The following is a 16,342-nucleotide window of genomic DNA, read 5'->3' on the forward strand; positions in this document are numbered from 1 at the left end:
GTAAAAAGCGCTATAAGAACAACTGGACATTTGCAACCATGAGCTGCTATTCCTTCCCTGCAAACTGTAGGTTCAATGCCTTGGAAGGAGAGAGAGAGGGGCAACGATGTTACAGGAGTCTGTTTTCTAATTATAAAACCCTTCCCAAGCACTGGTACTTGCAAGGACATAAATTTGGGCTCTGCTGACCGCCTTGCACATATTTGTACAAAACACCAGTCGTCGGGAGACTATATCAGCCGGCGATTTCTTCTTAGCAGTACAGAAAAATGGGGGTAAGAGTTTTGGTTTCTGCTGAGAAATTGGAATCCAAAGAGCTGGGAGCCTCTTGCAATTCAGAATTGCATTTATTTTGGGCTATAACTCACCAAAGGAGTGCACAGTTTGGGAAGTTAGGGTCTCAATGAGGAACTCTTGTGAGGGACCACTAGCAGGCAATACCGTGGGATAAACTCGGGAAGCACGGTCGCTATGCACAGAATGGAAGCAGAAAAAATCAATGGAAGCTTGTGGGTGTATTTCCGAGTGTCCAGCAGAAGGATTCTAGTGGGAATGCTGCCTGGTACAACTGCCGGCTTGTCTTCAAGTTTTGCATTTGCAGTGGAATCTTTTATTTTTGGTTTGCTCTGGTCTTGGGTTGGTTATTATGCTAATGTAGTCACTTTTCCCAATAGTATAAAAGGAGTGAGAGTTGTAGCACAAGATACCTTCACAGGACAGTAACTCTCCTTGGAGGAGTGGAGGGGGACTGGGAGGGAGACCCATATACGTCTGCTTTTATTTTTAAACTCTCCCCTCTTGGGGCCTAGTGCTGGATCAACACTTTCTTCAAGGAGGGGGGAGAACAAGAGGAGGGGCGAGGAGAGAAGGAAGGTCAATGGAAACTGTGATCACACCCCCTAAGCTCCTTAAATCCCAAATTCCAAGCATGAAACCAAACCTCTTCTGTAAGTGACACACATGCCTGAAAAAAAACATGATTGATGACCTCGAACTGAGCTTCGAGCAAGAAAATGTGAAACATTAAAAGCTGCTTGTCAATGTCAACACCAGCTATGTCTCAGTGTGTCTTTGTTGCGAGTGTTTGTCCTTATCCTCTATTAAAAATATTTAAGGGGGAGGGCAGGAAGGGTGGGGGAGGATGGAAAAAAGGCTTCTGGTTTGTTGAAACCCTGACCCAAAGATTCCATTTATAGTTCGAGCCTTGATGACATCCCCTGGTGTCCACCAATCCCACAGCCTGCGTCAGGCCCGTGCTGGGTCCTAAGTGAAATATATATATATGCCCAAAGAGTGCTTAAGACATTGGGTTCCCTCAAGGCACTGGCTGTAGACCATCAGGAGCGTCTCCTCTTCGGGATCATCTCCTACAGCTTGCTTGGTCTTTTTGGTTGGCTTGGATCCTGTCCTTGTCTTTTTCTCTTCAAACCCCAACTGAAAAACCAACAAACCATCCGCAATGGCACCCAAGAAGGACGCAAAGAAGCCTGAAGCCAAGCCTGCTGCCGCCCCGGCTCCTGCCCCTGCCCCTGAACCAGTCAAGCCCAAGGAGCCAGCAATCGACCTGTCCAGCATCAAGGTAACAGGATGGGGAGTGTTGTAGACCAGCCTGGGCACAGTCACTGAACCGCACAATGGTGGTGGGACCCAAATGTGAATTAATGGAAGTTATCTTAGGGCGTGCTTAAGAAGGGGCAACCTACTGACTCACCCTTCTTCACAGCAGTGCATTTGTACAAAATGTAGGAGAATACTCTTCATAACCCTAAGGAGAGTATTAGTATATTTGTTTAGTGACTTTTTTTGCATTTTGCATTGTGCTGCCTTATAATTTACTTTAGAGCATTGTGCAACATTTGATAACACAAAACATTAAATAAAGTATAGAAAAGGTGGTAACGACAATAAATTGGCAGCAAGCAGCTTTGCACTTCAGTCCAGTTTTTCTACCATGGGAGATGTTAAAACAAGCCATCTTGTGTTGTAAGTCTTAATTTCAGCACTTAGTTTGATCCTCGGGACTTTCGGGAAGGCTTCGGGTCCCAAGCTGGAATTAAACGCTGTACAAAAACTGGACATTAATAGTTTTGCTCTAGTCTTGCTGCAGTTATTACAAGTATTTCAAGCACGCTGTGAGAAGTGAAACATTGTAAAGTGTAGGCAAAAGTTCAGCCATGTGGCCTGATGCAGCATTTAATTTAACTGTGCTGCTGAAAATGTTTCCTCCTGGACATTTGCAGCTTCCACGTATTATGTATTCTTTGACCCATAACTCTTCTATTGTTTAAAATATCACTAGAATTTGGTGAAAGATGTGAAACCCCATACAATAGCTTTAGAGAAATCCCGTGACAGCTCCGACTAACCTGCCACAAAACTGAAGTGTCTTTGGTAGGAGGAAGTTGCTGAAGAAGTAACACTTGCAGCAAAAAAACTGATCAGGCTGCACAAAAAAACATTCCGATCCGGTATTCTGCTCACTTCCAGGAGCGGGGCGCGCTCCAGTGACTGCTGCCCATGTCTTGATCTGTGTGTGCTGGGTGTGGGCGACGTGGCATCCCCTGTGTTTTACTAACTGCTTCCATCTGAAGGCTGCATTGCCTCGTCAGTGGATAGAGTTTCAGGACTGAGGTCGAGGAGATCCTGCATCTCTCAAGAGAAGGCTCGGGAGGAATGCTTGGTCCTAGAGGATGGCCATGATAAATGAAATGGCCACTTTATAAGGGCCGACCAGGTGCATCTACTGGTCTCTCAATGGCCCGTCTAGTCTCCATTTGGGGGTTCTTACCAAAGGAAGCTTGTCTAGGGGGTGGCGGGGGCAAGCTGAGTCAATAACGTGCATGCTGGGTTTTCCTTCTACTAGTTAACGTATTATTCTGCATGCCTGGGGGGGTTGGTTGGGGCTTTGGGGAGCTCTGCTGAATTTCTATACCCTAATTCCCAATGTTTCTTTCCGCTATGAAACTAGTAAGCTGACTTGGATCTTGTGCATGCTACAGAGTTGTGTGCATTTTGCACGTCGTAAGATCGAATCTCTGGATCACTGCCTGGCCCTCAAGAGGCCAATGTCATATGTATACATTTTAGGGGTAATAATAGAATATGTTCGGTGCCTCAAACGTGTCCCCCTCGGAGGCTAGCCAGACAGCGGGGTTTGCTCCATTTATACTACACAGAGAAGATCCAGGGTGGTTTCAGAAATGTCTGGGTGCACACCAGGGTGCGACTTTTTCCCTGGGCTGTTATACCTTCAATATGCACAAACCCCTTGCAGGCGGTTTCTTTCGTTTCTTAGCAGAGTGGAGCAGCACATAGGCACCCTTCTCTACACAGATGCCTCTTTCTAAGTCTTACAGATCCCCTGTATGCCAGCCCCCCCTGCGGACACCCACAGCGCCCGAGCTGCTGTGAAGGCCTTTATAAGACGGCAGCTGTTCCGGCCATCCCGGGCACACCTGCTGCGTGGTCTTTTCTTAGAAAGGCCTGCACTGCGGCTCTGAGATCTTCGAGGAGCTGCTTGCGCCAAACCCTCCCTGGGAGGGGCTTCAAGTGTCCAGCGCACCCCGCCCCCAAGCCATGATTCTCAGGGCAGCATTTACACCGAGTCTTCGAGGTCTGCCGCTCTCTTAGACTGCCAAAAGGCAGTAAAGGCAACCGCATAACCTTTACAAGATGGCGCAACAAATCCACTCTCTACACATCCGTACACTTTCAGTCTCCGTGGGATGCACCGTTTGCATCAAGCGTTCAAATATTTTGTTTTCAAATAATTATACGAACCAGTATAGTATATTTTAAAATGTCGCTCATTAGGCTAGGCTTGCAGTTGTCATGTCTGCAAATCCACGCATTGCAATTGCAGCGGCGCTCCGCTATTGGTGGATTTTTAAAATACTACACTCGTCAATGAATCATCATTAACAGCAACACTGACCCGCAGATAAATAGCTAAACTTCGACGAAGATTTAATTCTTCTTTCAGTAAAATTGCCCTAGTACGTGTTGGATTGGTGCATTCATTTTAGATACTCCAATTAACATTAGCCTGGTAAAACAGCCTTCCCGGGATACCGGTAGCATAGGGGTTGTAGGCTGCGTAATCATATAGTTGAGTTTTAACCTAGACATGCAGGTGGCTCCTTGTGCCTCAAATAACCATTTTCCAAAGTCAAGAGAACCTGGAAAGGTACCAAATTAAAAAACGAAAATGTACTTGTCTGAAGGCTTGCTTGGTTGCAGTATAGTACCCCCTGCTGACCTGTTAGTGATACGAACTAAATGAACAAGTGGAAAACTTAAAAGAATACGTGTCTCTAATTAAAGTCTGGGCACAACCCTTCTTTCTCCCTGTGAAGGGTAGAAGAGAGAATAAAAGGCGAGTAGAGTAACTCCGCCCCCTCCCATCACTGCACGCGCAGCCCGCCCCTTCCCATATTCGGACATTTCGCACAGTTGCCTGGGGCAGAGAATAGAACGAGTGTGCAGCTCGCCGAGAGAGCACCTGTACTCTGCTGTCCAATATCTAAACGGCCAAGGGTGCGCAGTTTCCATTTAGTGAATTAGCGTGATTGCCAAGTGGATCAAGGCAACCGATGCACAGATCTGGACCCACTAGCTGGATCCGATAATGGTTTTAGCACCGGGAATTTTTTAAAAATCGAGTATAATTGACAAATAAAGATAACTCCTGTTGGTATCCACGCCACAAAGCCCCGCGAATGTATAATCAATAATTTTACTAAATATAGTATTCTTCTAATCGGAGTTAAGAAAACGGAAGTGCAAACAGTCAATAGAAACATGAAAACATGAGAAACTATCCATCAATAAACAGTAAATAATAATATTCATATAACTTAGCATGTGGAGTTCTTGCTCGCACAGGCTTGTAGCTCCGAAGCGTTGTAAATTTCATGTGTATGTTTCTCATTGTTTGCATAATTCATGCGGCCCTCCAACCCAGCAAGGTCATTGTTTTGATTTATGGGTGCTCCTCCCATGTCTGGATAAACTATACATCTCTGAAGCTTTCATCACAAGAACAACACATGTGTCAGGCGTTGCTTTTATTCATTCCAGGTTGACTTGGATGTACTTTTTCAGCTTGATATGGGTGGCACTTGCTATTCCTGTGCTTAAAGACTTTGCTATAGAAATGTAAAAAGTATTTGTCACTTCCTAGCTCAGCCTGGCTGGCAATGTGCTAATCCTATGCTTAAAAAACGTACCTAGAAAAACTGACATTTAAGGAAAGCAGATTGTAAAAAATAGACATTTGATAAGAGCGCATTTAGAGTGTCACTGGTGTTGCAGGGTGCTCTATATAGGAGCTGCTCTCCACCTAAACTTCAGAACTACCAAGAGTTCTGTGCTTTTTCCTTTTTTTGCATAACTAATTGAGCACCCTAAACATGAAAGTGTATTGTGTGGCAAACAAAACTGATCTGCTTTTTGATTCATTACTTTGAGTTTCGGGTCTGCACAAACGTCTGCTTAAGTGTCCTTCGGCGTGCAGAGCGGCTACTGATACCGACCATACTTCTTGCTAGCACACTTCCTGAATGGTACGTTTTCAGCCACAGAAATGTGTCCCATGATACGATTGGCTAGCTCCTAGCGTTGTAGTCCGGTACTGCTATGTAATTTCTGGTTATATAATCGAGCACTACAAGTACCAGAATGCAACGGAATCATGCTTGTAGACGCGCCATTTACTTGACACGGGATAGCATGGGATATATGTAAACAGAAACTGTGCTGTTAAATTACACATTTCGCACCCAGTCTAGTTGTGTCTGACACAATGTGTATGTGAGAGGGGGGCGGGCGGCTGAATTTGTGTCATTTGGCGTGGTTCGTTTGATTGTGGTGTTCCATGCATGATTTGATTTTTGGACGGGGGTGGAGGCGGGGGGCATGAGATGTGAATATTTGTTTAACTTGTTGGATTTACCACTCAATCAGGACTTCGCGGAGCGAGACTGCAAGCGGAGCGACACGAAAGGTAACCCTTCCCACCCACCCTCATCCCAAAGCAAATGCATTGACAGAGCTCAGAGGATAGGACCTTTGAAATCTCAGTAAGATGGCGCAGCGGGTAAATGCACCTGCTACAAGCTGACTGTAGTTCACAGAGATACGTTTCTGCGTGGTTCAGTCCATTGACAGCAACTACAGATCCTTGTACTACACCTGCTTGGTCACTAGGTGGCGCTCTAGGTTTATCAAACAGCCACCGGCGGTAATTCTTGTCTGCCATTTTCTCGCGCTCATTGCTTGGTAATAATAGTTGTTTGTTTCTTTTTTTCACTGTAGGGCGTTTTTTAATGAAGACAGGCCTATGGGATTTTCCAATACTAGTTTTAAAAGGAGCCTTTTGATAAGTGATGAAGCAGCTCAGTGGGTTGGGGATGCGCTGCAGAGACCAGCGTACAAAGAGTAGTGTTGAATCATCATATGTTTTTCTCATTAAGGCTATGAACCAAAAATAGGCTTTGCCTCGAGTGTCACTTGATACCCTTCCGGGAATCCACCCGCCCTTTCAATTTCGTGCTCAATGGCATTCTGGTTACTGCAGTCCTTTCCTTAGTCAGGTATATGCGAAAATCACAGGATGCATAGTAATGAAAACTGCCAAACGAGAACTGGCCACCAAAGATCCCCTTTTAACTCTGTGAAGGCTGAGAGCAAGGGCTCATCTGAATTAAGCAATAGGGGAGTTGAGGCATTATCCTCCCAAGTCAAAAATTGAGACTGCAACTGGTCCAGGTTTCAATTTCCATCTTTTTTTTAGCCTAAAGCTTACACACTATCGTGTTAACAACAGATCTGCCAGTGTGCACCCCATCACGTCTGGCACGACCCCCCGGACCTGGGTTTCTAGCCAAGACCATTTTCCATGATGATATTTTTCACGCGATAACTACACAGTTAAATACAAAACTAAAAGTCCCAGAACGCAAAATGGTGTGTGCTGACATGCTCACTAGAGTTGTCGCAAATGGAGCATGGCCTCTTGGCAAATAACGGAAAAACTGTAACTCCCAGAATGCACCAGAGTGTATATGTGAAGGACAAGTGTGGGCTGAAGTCAAGCCTTTATAAGTTTGATATGATCTCCTACGAAGTCCATGCCCCTAAAAAAACGTTTAGGATTACTTATAGTCATGCTTAATGTTTCGCTGGCCGCTTTCAGCGGAAAGCATGACAAGTGAATGCAGAGTTACATTTTATATGTTAAAGTTAAGAAATGTAAAAATCTAAGACATAGTTAATTCAAATTGTCCAGAAGCTAAACAACGAGTGAAGAAGAGTTACAACGGTGTATAGAACCGAAAAAGGAGAAAACTGATTCTAAGAGTTCTTAATGAATAACAGATCGAACAGTGTTTAGTGCCACAAGGGCAACCCATGGACTGGCCCTCGCAGAAAGCCACCAGAAGATGAACTCATTTCAGAAGGAGCACCTCTGAAGCACAGTTTTAGCTCCGAAGAGCGTAGATGTGGGTTTTAATGCGCTGGAAGCCCCTTTAAGGCAATCCTCGACGTGCCCATGACAAGCCGCGCATTCCTTCTCGAAACAGAGCAATAAAAGTGCTGACATCCGACGTTTCAAACTAAGTAAAACTGGCCCTACTCTCTTCTGGGCGCCTAAAAATAGCCCCCGGCATAGGACGGGTCAAGAAACAGATATGTCACCCGCCTTTGCCCTAAGAAAGCGAAGGACTGTCCCAGGGGGTGGAGCTGGACACTGGATCCTAGCGTGACGTCGCAGCCAGGGCGTACATAAGAGGGAGCAGGGCCAGAGAGTCAGTACCACACTCAGGGACTCAGCCTCCACCAGCAGACGTCTCCAGCCGCCGCTGCGCCCCAACTCCACAAACTCAACCATGGTGCGTCCACTGCCTGAACTTCCTTCTTCAGACGTCCGGTTTAAGATATTGCTCTTTTTAGATGGGGCTTCTTCGCAGAGCTTAAGTATTTCTTAAAATGAGTCTTTAGAAAAAAAGTATAGTAGATGGAGGTATTGAGAATTTACAATGATTGGACTTTGGCCTACTAATAGCTTCCTAATCACTGTAGCCTTGTGCAGTGGCCTTTGTCGCATAACATTTAAAGACAACTTTACTGGCAGAGGACATTACATATACAGTAGCTCTGAGAGAAGACAGTGTGACTCTTTCTTGGATACACTTTAGAACATAATCGAAGAGTACCCACCTAGAGTTCAGTTTTTGGAAACCTTGGCTAGTTTTGTTAAATTATGGTGGTGGGTGTCATGAGTCAGTGATATGCTTACATTTTCAAGGTAGTTTGATGAAGACAAACACTAAAGCTATGCAGTGATCTATAGTTTGGGTGTAGAACAGGTGGCTGTGACCCACTGCTTTTGGGTTTTCAGTCGGGGGGCAGGGATCAGCTTTAGTGACAAGACCACTACTGCCAGGGCTTACCTGCTTTCAGACCAGGCGCTTTTGGGGGATTCTTAGGGAAGCACAGTTACTTGATGTCTGTCAATGTATTTGCACTATACTAGTATCTTGCTCTCTCTCTCCTTTCCTTGCAGTCTTTCTCCGAAGAAGAGGTTGCTGGTAAGTGCAAAAGGAATTTGAGTCCAGCAGGGTTGAGAGTGAAGCAATGCCTTTACTGCACAAGGAGGCAGTACGACCAGACTTGTGAATTTTTTGGTCTCACTCAAATGGGACCCAGTAGTTCACAGAATCCTTGCACATTTGGTTATTTTTAAGCCAATATCATAAGCCACCTCCAGTCAAAGGTGAATAGGAGTAGGCATAATCTCCCAGCAGCCCCTTGCCCTACTCCATGAGCAGATAAAGGCATTCGCTTCACTGCCAATCTTGCTGGTTGCCCCAGCTTTGCAAAGGAATCTTTGAGCTGTGAGTCTGGAGGGACGAGGCAACCTTTGTGTCCACCTGAAGGATTCCTCGCTGAGCGAGCTGGGCTCTTTAACAGACTCTCTGTGCCCTTTGTTTAAACGGTTTTCTTTGTGGCCAATTTATTTCTTCACAACAGATCGAGTTCAGCCAGGACCAGCAGGATGGTAAGTTGTGTGCGAGGCCTACTGTAAAGTGACTGTAAGGTGCTGCGGTCTGTGGGAGGGTGGATCTGTTATCCTGGAGATGAGGCAGGCTTCTTGGGGTCTCTTCTTAGCGCTGTTTGGTGCTGAGCCCTCCTCCAGTTCATGTAACACGGAGTGAAATGCTATATATCCCATGGTGCTACTTCTAAACAAGTACACTAGATGTTACATTGTAAACTGTGGAACCAGTACTCCCAGATTCTAATTTGTACTTCCCCTGTTAAGTTATCACCGTTAATATATAGCGCCTTCTACCATTAGCTTGTTTACCATCTTGTGTGATCCTGGGCAGATCAGTTCCCTAAACTCCCTTTTCTACCTACAATGGGAAAGTTTACAAGCAGAATAACAAATTCAGTATGAGAGACTGCGCGGATGTGGGTGGCACTGTTTGCACTGTGATGCTTGAACAGGGACATGTTGTCAGTTTGTGGTCTATTAAGGCCTAACAGACTCTGTGAGATTCAAGTTTACATGGTCCGATCATTTCTAACGGTGGGATTAAGAAAAACAAGCTAAGCGTGCAGGGTTCTTGATTGCCCTGCAATGAGTATTGTTCCTCTCATAGGTGTATATTTTTTTAATGTAGGGAGTGCTGAACATTTTAGTCATCTGCATGTTGTCATCAACGCAAAGGAAAATCTTGGAATAAATGTCCGCGCGCTCAGAAGCTGGTCATGCAGTGTGTGCAAACTTGTTAAAAGATGCCAGATCCGCCGTTGAAGGTGTCGCTGTATTTACTTCAGTTAGAAATTTCTACTCTGGTCAGAGCAGGGAACTGAATGGGCTTTGCTAGCAGACATGAGGGGACAGCTGGGCCTGCCACTTTGGGAGGGGAGGAGAGGGTCTTTACCAATTATAGGGCCCTCTAAGGAGTCTCAGCTGCCAGCACTGGTTCTGACCAGGGCTTTTCAAACCCATACACTGAGCCCAACACCCACTTTATCCAAAAAAAAGCATACAGAAGCCACGGTCTAGCGCCTGACCCCTCTACTCAATGGTACTTCTCTGAAAACAATGACAAGGTTATTGTAAAATAACCGGGCGGTTAACTAGAGCTTGCCTATTGGTTAAGAATACAAGTAAACATTGTTGGAGGGGGACAGGGTGGTCCGCGGCGCTATGCAGCCACCACCCCACCTCCTGTTTTTCAGACACCACCTTGCTCCATAGCCGACTTTGCCAATGATATAGCACATGCTGGGCCTAGTTGTGAGTACACTAGCAGTAATACTTTTAGAGATAATCCAGTGCCCTTGTTATAATACCACTTTCGCTCCATGACAAAACATATACACAAATACTAAGGTCACTTTTTATCGCCCCTACCTGCCCCATTGACACTACTCACAGCACGCCCCGAAATTGGCGTCCGCTATCAGGGGTGAGTCCACGGCGTGCACCTTACCCTCTCCTAAAATGGAGGGCGTTGGTGAAAGCCCTCCCCGAGATATCATGCAGAAGTGGGAGGGGCTATATCCTATTGCAGCAGGTGGCAGAATACGAATGGGCCTCGGAGCAGAGATCCCAAAATACCCACGCTCAACGTACTCGACTAGACGAGGAGAGACATCCTTGGACAGGTGTCGGCTCCTCAGACCAGGCCCTCCGCCCTCTGCACAAGCAGTGTGCAGCGTGCCAGCTGCTCAAACTAGACCCACAAGGAGCTGTGCGCGTGTGGTCAGCTGCACTTCGGCACCGCACCTGTTTTTGAAGAGGATATGCGAGGCACCTCATGCAACACATTGCAGGATGTCGTAGGAGTACTATATCACACGTGCACTAATGAATACCCGGATCCCAAGCACTCCAGCGCGCCCACTGTTAATGGAACGTGTGCGCTATCTATTGTAATCCTAGTGCAATCTTAAATCCACTGATCAAACCAAGTCAAAGGCTTTTTCTAAGCACAGTAAATGCAATCTGAAATACACTAATAGCAGCCATCCACGCCCCCTCCTCAGCCGACATCTGAGCAGAACATGTGCAGCACCTTATGCAAACCAAGGAAAGTTTATTTTCTCAGTAATCCCCAAGGAGGCGAAATTAAGTGCTTGTGTTGCATTGCACTCGTACTGATGGGCAAGTGAAATTTTGTCCCACTACGAAGCTGTAAAATTGTGATTGCAACTCTGGACACAGGATATGAGGCAGAATTGTCCTCGTGCCGTGGAATTCAAGGCCGAGGACAGCTGTGCCTTAGAAGTGGCCTGTGTAGGTGGTCATGGGTTCACTTACCTGCCTCTTCACTCGGCTACAGCTAAGTGATGCTGTCCTTAATTGACTGAGAAATGGCTCCCAAAATCGAAATTAAATACGGCCGGAACCTCTAAAGATTCTAATGTGCCTGCCCATAGAAAGGGCATCTTTAGCATCCCGACCAGTTTCTATTCCATAGAAGGGCCATTCCTCGGACCTCTGATGATGCTCGGTGGGAAACTTTACCTGGGTGGGCCTTGGAATGGGAGTTTCAGTATCGTGCTTGGACGGCAAACATGCATCCTCAATATTCCTTCTTCTTCCCTCCCTGCAGACTTCAAAGAGGCCTTCCTCCTCTTCGACAGGACTGGCGAGAGCAAGGTGACATGCGGCCAGGTGGGTGACATCATGCGCGCCCTGGGACAGAACCCCACCAACGCAGAGGTCAAGAAGATCCTGGGCAACCCCAGCAATGAGGGTAAGAACCGCTTCTGTGTGGGCCTCGTGCATTTAGGGTGGCTTTTCCAATGGGCTCGTGCTCATTGTCTTCTGTATGGCGGATGCTAGAGGAAGTGGGCAGGCTCTCCTTCATTTATCTCGGAAGGCGGGAGTCTGGCAGGTGGGGCCCTTCTGAAAATCACGGCACCATCTCAAACTATTTGTACCTGCTTTAAATGCTTAGTCAACTTGGAAATGGACATTTTGCAAAATCCGACATACGTTCATAGTAAGGTCCGAGCTCCACCTGGTGGCAAGGCAGCGGTAAAAAGTATTTTTGTTTAATATATTGGCTATGCTTTGTCTCCAGGGCCCCGATATATATTCTTGTAATATGTAGTTTGTACCTGAAGAGCGACCACAGGTTTTCATTAGCAGGAGTGGAGCGCAACACATTTGTTTAACGTACAGCAGATTGTAGCTGTAAATACCGTCGTCTGCTTTGGAAGGAATACCACCAAAGAAGGTTCTGTCTTCCGTACGGTGTATCTAGTTATATATGCTACAGAACCATGGCACGCTAGTTCTAAGACAACGGATCTTCACATGGCCAAATTAATTGATTTTAGTGAAATTCTCGGTATGCCTTGGCTGTCTTGCCTACTAAAAATAAGTGGTAACAGTACTTTAAAAAAAAAAACAGCCTTCTTTTAGAGTATTTTACAAAAAACTATCCCTTTACATGCGACGATGGACACCATTCAAATTTTACATAAAATGAAAATAACAAATGGTATGTTATTATAATGACAAAATGAATAGTCCGCCAAACAGCATACGACTGAACACGTCTACTTAAGCTAACATTCGAAGTACAATGCAGAGATGAGCGCGCAGCCAGCCTGTCAGACTGCCCACCCGAGTGGCCAGTCCACTCTGCCTTCCTGTGGCGACAGTCTACAAAAGTTCTAGAAAGTTTGTGAAAGAATTGTAGGGCTGCCCTGAAAGGACTGTCTCTCACGTTTATGCCTTTTTTTCCCCTGCCAGAGATGAACGCTAAGAAGCTCGCCTTCGAGGAATTCTTGCCCATGCTGCAGGCCATCGCCAACAACAAGAACCAGGGCACCTTTGAGGACTTCGTTGAGGGTCTGCGCGTCTTCGACAAGGAGGGCAACGGCACCGTGATGGGCGCTGAGCTTCGCCACGTGCTGGCCACACTAGGTATTGCTCTTGCTGTGGTAGGAAGAGGGAAAGAGCGATCCATAGGAGCTGTCACATCATCAGCACCACAAACAGCTCCTAGATAGCTCACGGGGCTAATTCACCACCTTCAGAGACCCTTGTCGTATGCAAGAAAGAAATGCAGCAAGGAAAGGGAAAGACACCTGGGATCTTCAATTGGTCCCGGGCGGTGTGATGGAAGGGTCCCATGCTAGGTAAAAGGGAAATATTGTAGGATTCCTTCCGTCTTGTGACGGACTGAGGAATAGGATGCATACCGACACACCCGGTTCAGGCGTGAGACACCCGTTTATATTTTACCATTCTCCCGCCTAAAATGTAAAATTATATGAGCAATGCAAGTGAGGGGGTTAGTTAGGGTGCAATTCCCTCGATATATATATATATATATTTTTTCTTCAAAATTTCCATCCTACCTCTTTCCAAATGTTGGCCTGTCTGGAATGTGCAGAGCCGCTCTTTATTGAATCTGCACGCTGCCACCGTTTCTAAGTATTTCTTTGATGTCTATAGGTGAGAAGATGAAGGAAGAGGAGGTAGAAGCCCTGCTGGCAGGTCAGGAGGACTCCAACGGCTGCATCAACTACGAGGGTAAGTCCTGACTGCAGACCTTTCCCTGAAATCATGTAGCTCATGTATAGGACCTCAGTCATGCTTGTTTTGTTTTTTTTCTTTTTTTTTTCTTTTAAGACCCCTTTCCTCTTTAGTAGACAGGGTTCTTACACTTGACCGCCCCCCTCTTTTTCTCTCATAATGCACTTTCCATACACTGTTGGATCAGCCTTCCATGGGGGCGTGGTATTGAACCTCTCACTACAGTCAGTCCCTCTTAGGAAAGTAAACCCACCCATACCTTTTACTTACAGATTGGATGAGAGTCAAGTCTCACTAAAGTAAATAATATCTCGCAGTTTTTAATGCCCACTCCTATTACGTCCTGGAAAACACAGTACACATGATACCACCCATTTATTTACTTCACACAGGAGAGCTGGAGTGGCTTCCCTAACATTTTAACCTAGCTGAATCGTCAATCTCACCATGTGCTGCAAACCTCTTTCCTCCACTTGAAATGTGCCTACACTGCCCTGAGTGGATAGTCTGGGGTTGTCAAGACAGTAATTTGATCTTTCTGCCCTTTCAATTCTTGATCTCCTTTCCAAGACTGCCTCTACAGTCAAATTCTGGTAACAGATTCTGTAAGCACTCTGGTCCAAGTTCCCAGACCCTTTGGAAAACGTCTATATACAAGGGTTTGACTTTCATGTATTCTATTTTCTGCTTGCATTTATGCTACGTGTTTAACAGTCATATTTGTTTTCTTCCACAGCTTTCGTAAAACACATCATGTCCGTCTAAACAGAATTCCGAAGGTAGGTTATCCCTTTAAACCTATGTTTAATTAGAAAGCATGTTTATTTAATTCTAGGCATTTATGCATACAGCTGGGCAGCCAAACTCAGCCTGTATTCTGAAGACGTCTTTGCAGTATCTGATGAGCAGCATGCAATGACAGCAAGGTTATTTAGAAAGTTTATTTAACTCCTGTGAGGCAGCAGCTTAGAAAGTCGTAGCTAAAAGCAAGACTGATAGCAGAGTACTCAAAGTTAAGCCTAGTATAGGGTGGGGCAGTGATGTCATGGGGAAGTGAGAGAAACCTAGCTTATAGACACTGTGTCTCATTTGTGATGTTGCATTTCATTCTAGAAGATGACTTGCTCAGTCCTGAATTCGAATTTCAGATTGCCTAAGAAGTCCATACATGTACTGGATTGTAGGTTACTTTTTAACATGTACCGTCACCAAACCACGTACATCAGTTTTGCGGATTTTCAGATACTTAAACTCGTATTTTGTGGACCTGTCAAAGGTTTTGCGTTTCCAAGTGTTCTAATAATATACTACTCCTTTTTATCTCACGAAATTGAAGATTATGGATGCCAACTCGTATTGATAGATTTTCGCTTTAATGTTTCAGAACTGGTATCGTCTCTGAAGACCTGGTGGCATGGAGATTCTCAAACCAGCGGAGCTCACCTCCATCCAACAGCACAAGTAGACCATGGACATCAAAAACCAGGACTGTACTATATGTTTCCCCGCCTTTTTGTACCATAGGAATTCCCCAATATGAATCAGCAAATATTTATATAAAAGGAAAATAAATAACATTTGCCGAGGCGAAGAGGATGGACAGAACTGCCCTTGACATCTGAGTGTTTTGTGCCTTCGAGCAGCCAGTGTACAACTTGAAAATAGTGACAATAAAACATCTGTGGTCAGTCGGTGGCTGTAAAGTCTATTTTCTCCAATTTTTCTTCTAACTCCTTCCTGAAATCCCCATGGACATAACATCACAGCAGTCTTAACTTATTGTCTCTGTTTGTTGGATTTCACAAAATAAAGTTTTATGAAAAAAAAATGAAAAAGAGGCATTTTAATTTGGGAATAGTCCGGTAGGGTGGTTCGACAAGGTAAAGAACACATGGATTGAAGACAGCTGTGTACTTAGCTTATTTTTGGCACCACGTGTTCCAAATGTCATTGCAATGATCGGCTTTGAACATAGGTGAAGTGTCCTGCCCTTTAGATAAACATCCTGCATTTTTAAGCCCTGACATTGATGTAAACTTGCCTTATCACATCTGCAAACAAATGTGGGCAGTGTGGCACTCAGAGCAAGAACTGGGTCCCTACCACTGACAGCGGGTCTCACTAGAAGCCAGTATCACTCGATGAGAGTGAGTCTAACAGAGAAGCTCAACTCCCTGCAATTGAGTACCCCATCCACTAGATATGAATGAGGTAAAGCGAGAATCACAGATCAGAGCACGATTTAATGGGAGTCAGTCTCGAAAGGACTGGATCCCACTCACTGGCAGTCAGTGCTACTTGGATTGGGTCTCACCCATAGGAAGGTTATGTTTGCCTGGCAAGAGTAATTACCCTCTAAGACTTTATAAATCTTAAGCATTTCAAAGACACACTTTTGAGCTTCTCTTAATTTGCCTCGATCGAAGTTTGGCAGCAGTGAAGGATGCTGGTGAGGTCCAGGGGCATTTGTTTAGTTGAAAGATGAGAGGAAATGGGGCGGGGTTGTTAATAATCGTAAATTGGGACCAATACAAGTTTTGTGCATTGATGGACCTGCTCTGACAACCAGTCTCAAGCATCTCTTGTGTAGAGCCTCAGTTCTCAACATGCACCCCAGATTCGGCATACTCCATTCCAGACAGCCTCATCTCTGCTGGACCAATTTTCTGTCTGTCCCTTTCAGCCTGCCCCTTTCTAAACCTATACCCGCTCTGGGTGCAGCCGCTTGCTCTCTCAGCCTTCCATCAACCTGCCTCATCCTAGCCTCGC

The 16,342-nt window shown here is 45.5% G+C and overlaps 1 protein-coding gene across 2 annotated transcripts; it reads left to right on the forward strand.

Annotated features, from left to right (window-relative positions):
- Positions 1–1,294: 1,294 nt before the first annotated feature.
- Positions 1,295–15,264, forward strand: MYL1 (myosin light chain 1). 2 transcript variants are annotated; one of them, XM_069225662.1, is made up of 7 exons: positions 1,295–1,579; positions 9,034–9,061; positions 11,634–11,777; positions 12,785–12,958; positions 13,493–13,570; positions 14,310–14,352; positions 14,958–15,264. In XM_069225662.1, exons 1-6 carry the CDS (start codon positions 1,460–1,462, stop codon positions 14,336–14,338), a joined length of 573 nt encoding a protein of 190 aa, XP_069081763.1. In that variant the 5' UTR covers positions 1,295–1,459; the 3' UTR covers positions 14,339–14,352; positions 14,958–15,264. The 2 variants fall into 2 exon arrangements, with proteins under 2 accessions (XP_069081763.1, XP_069081764.1); XM_069225663.1 differs by lacking the exons at positions 1,295–1,579; positions 9,034–9,061 and adding exons at positions 7,774–7,892; positions 8,567–8,591.
- The last annotated feature ends 1,078 nt before the right edge of the window (positions 15,265–16,342 follow it).

This window comes from Pleurodeles waltl, chromosome 3_1, assembly GCF_031143425.1.
Source record: "Pleurodeles waltl isolate 20211129_DDA chromosome 3_1, aPleWal1.hap1.20221129, whole genome shotgun sequence".
Lineage (NCBI taxonomy): Eukaryota > Metazoa > Chordata > Amphibia > Caudata > Salamandridae > Pleurodeles > Pleurodeles waltl.

What these genes read in the sequence shown, in the direction of transcription:
- MYL1 (XM_069225662.1), top strand. Translation starts at nt 1,460, where the DNA reads ATGGCACCCAAGAAGGACGCAAAGAAGCCTGAAGCCAAGCCTGCTGCC. An exon ending in CAGCCAGGACCAGCAGGATG is followed by an intron (nt 9,062 to 11,633) that starts GTAAGTTGTGTG and finishes CCCTCCCTGCAG; the next exon opens with ACTTCAAAGAGGCCTTCCTC. An exon ending in GGGCAACCCCAGCAATGAGG is followed by an intron (nt 11,778 to 12,784) that starts GTAAGAACCGCT and finishes TTCCCCTGCCAG; the next exon opens with AGATGAACGCTAAGAAGCTC.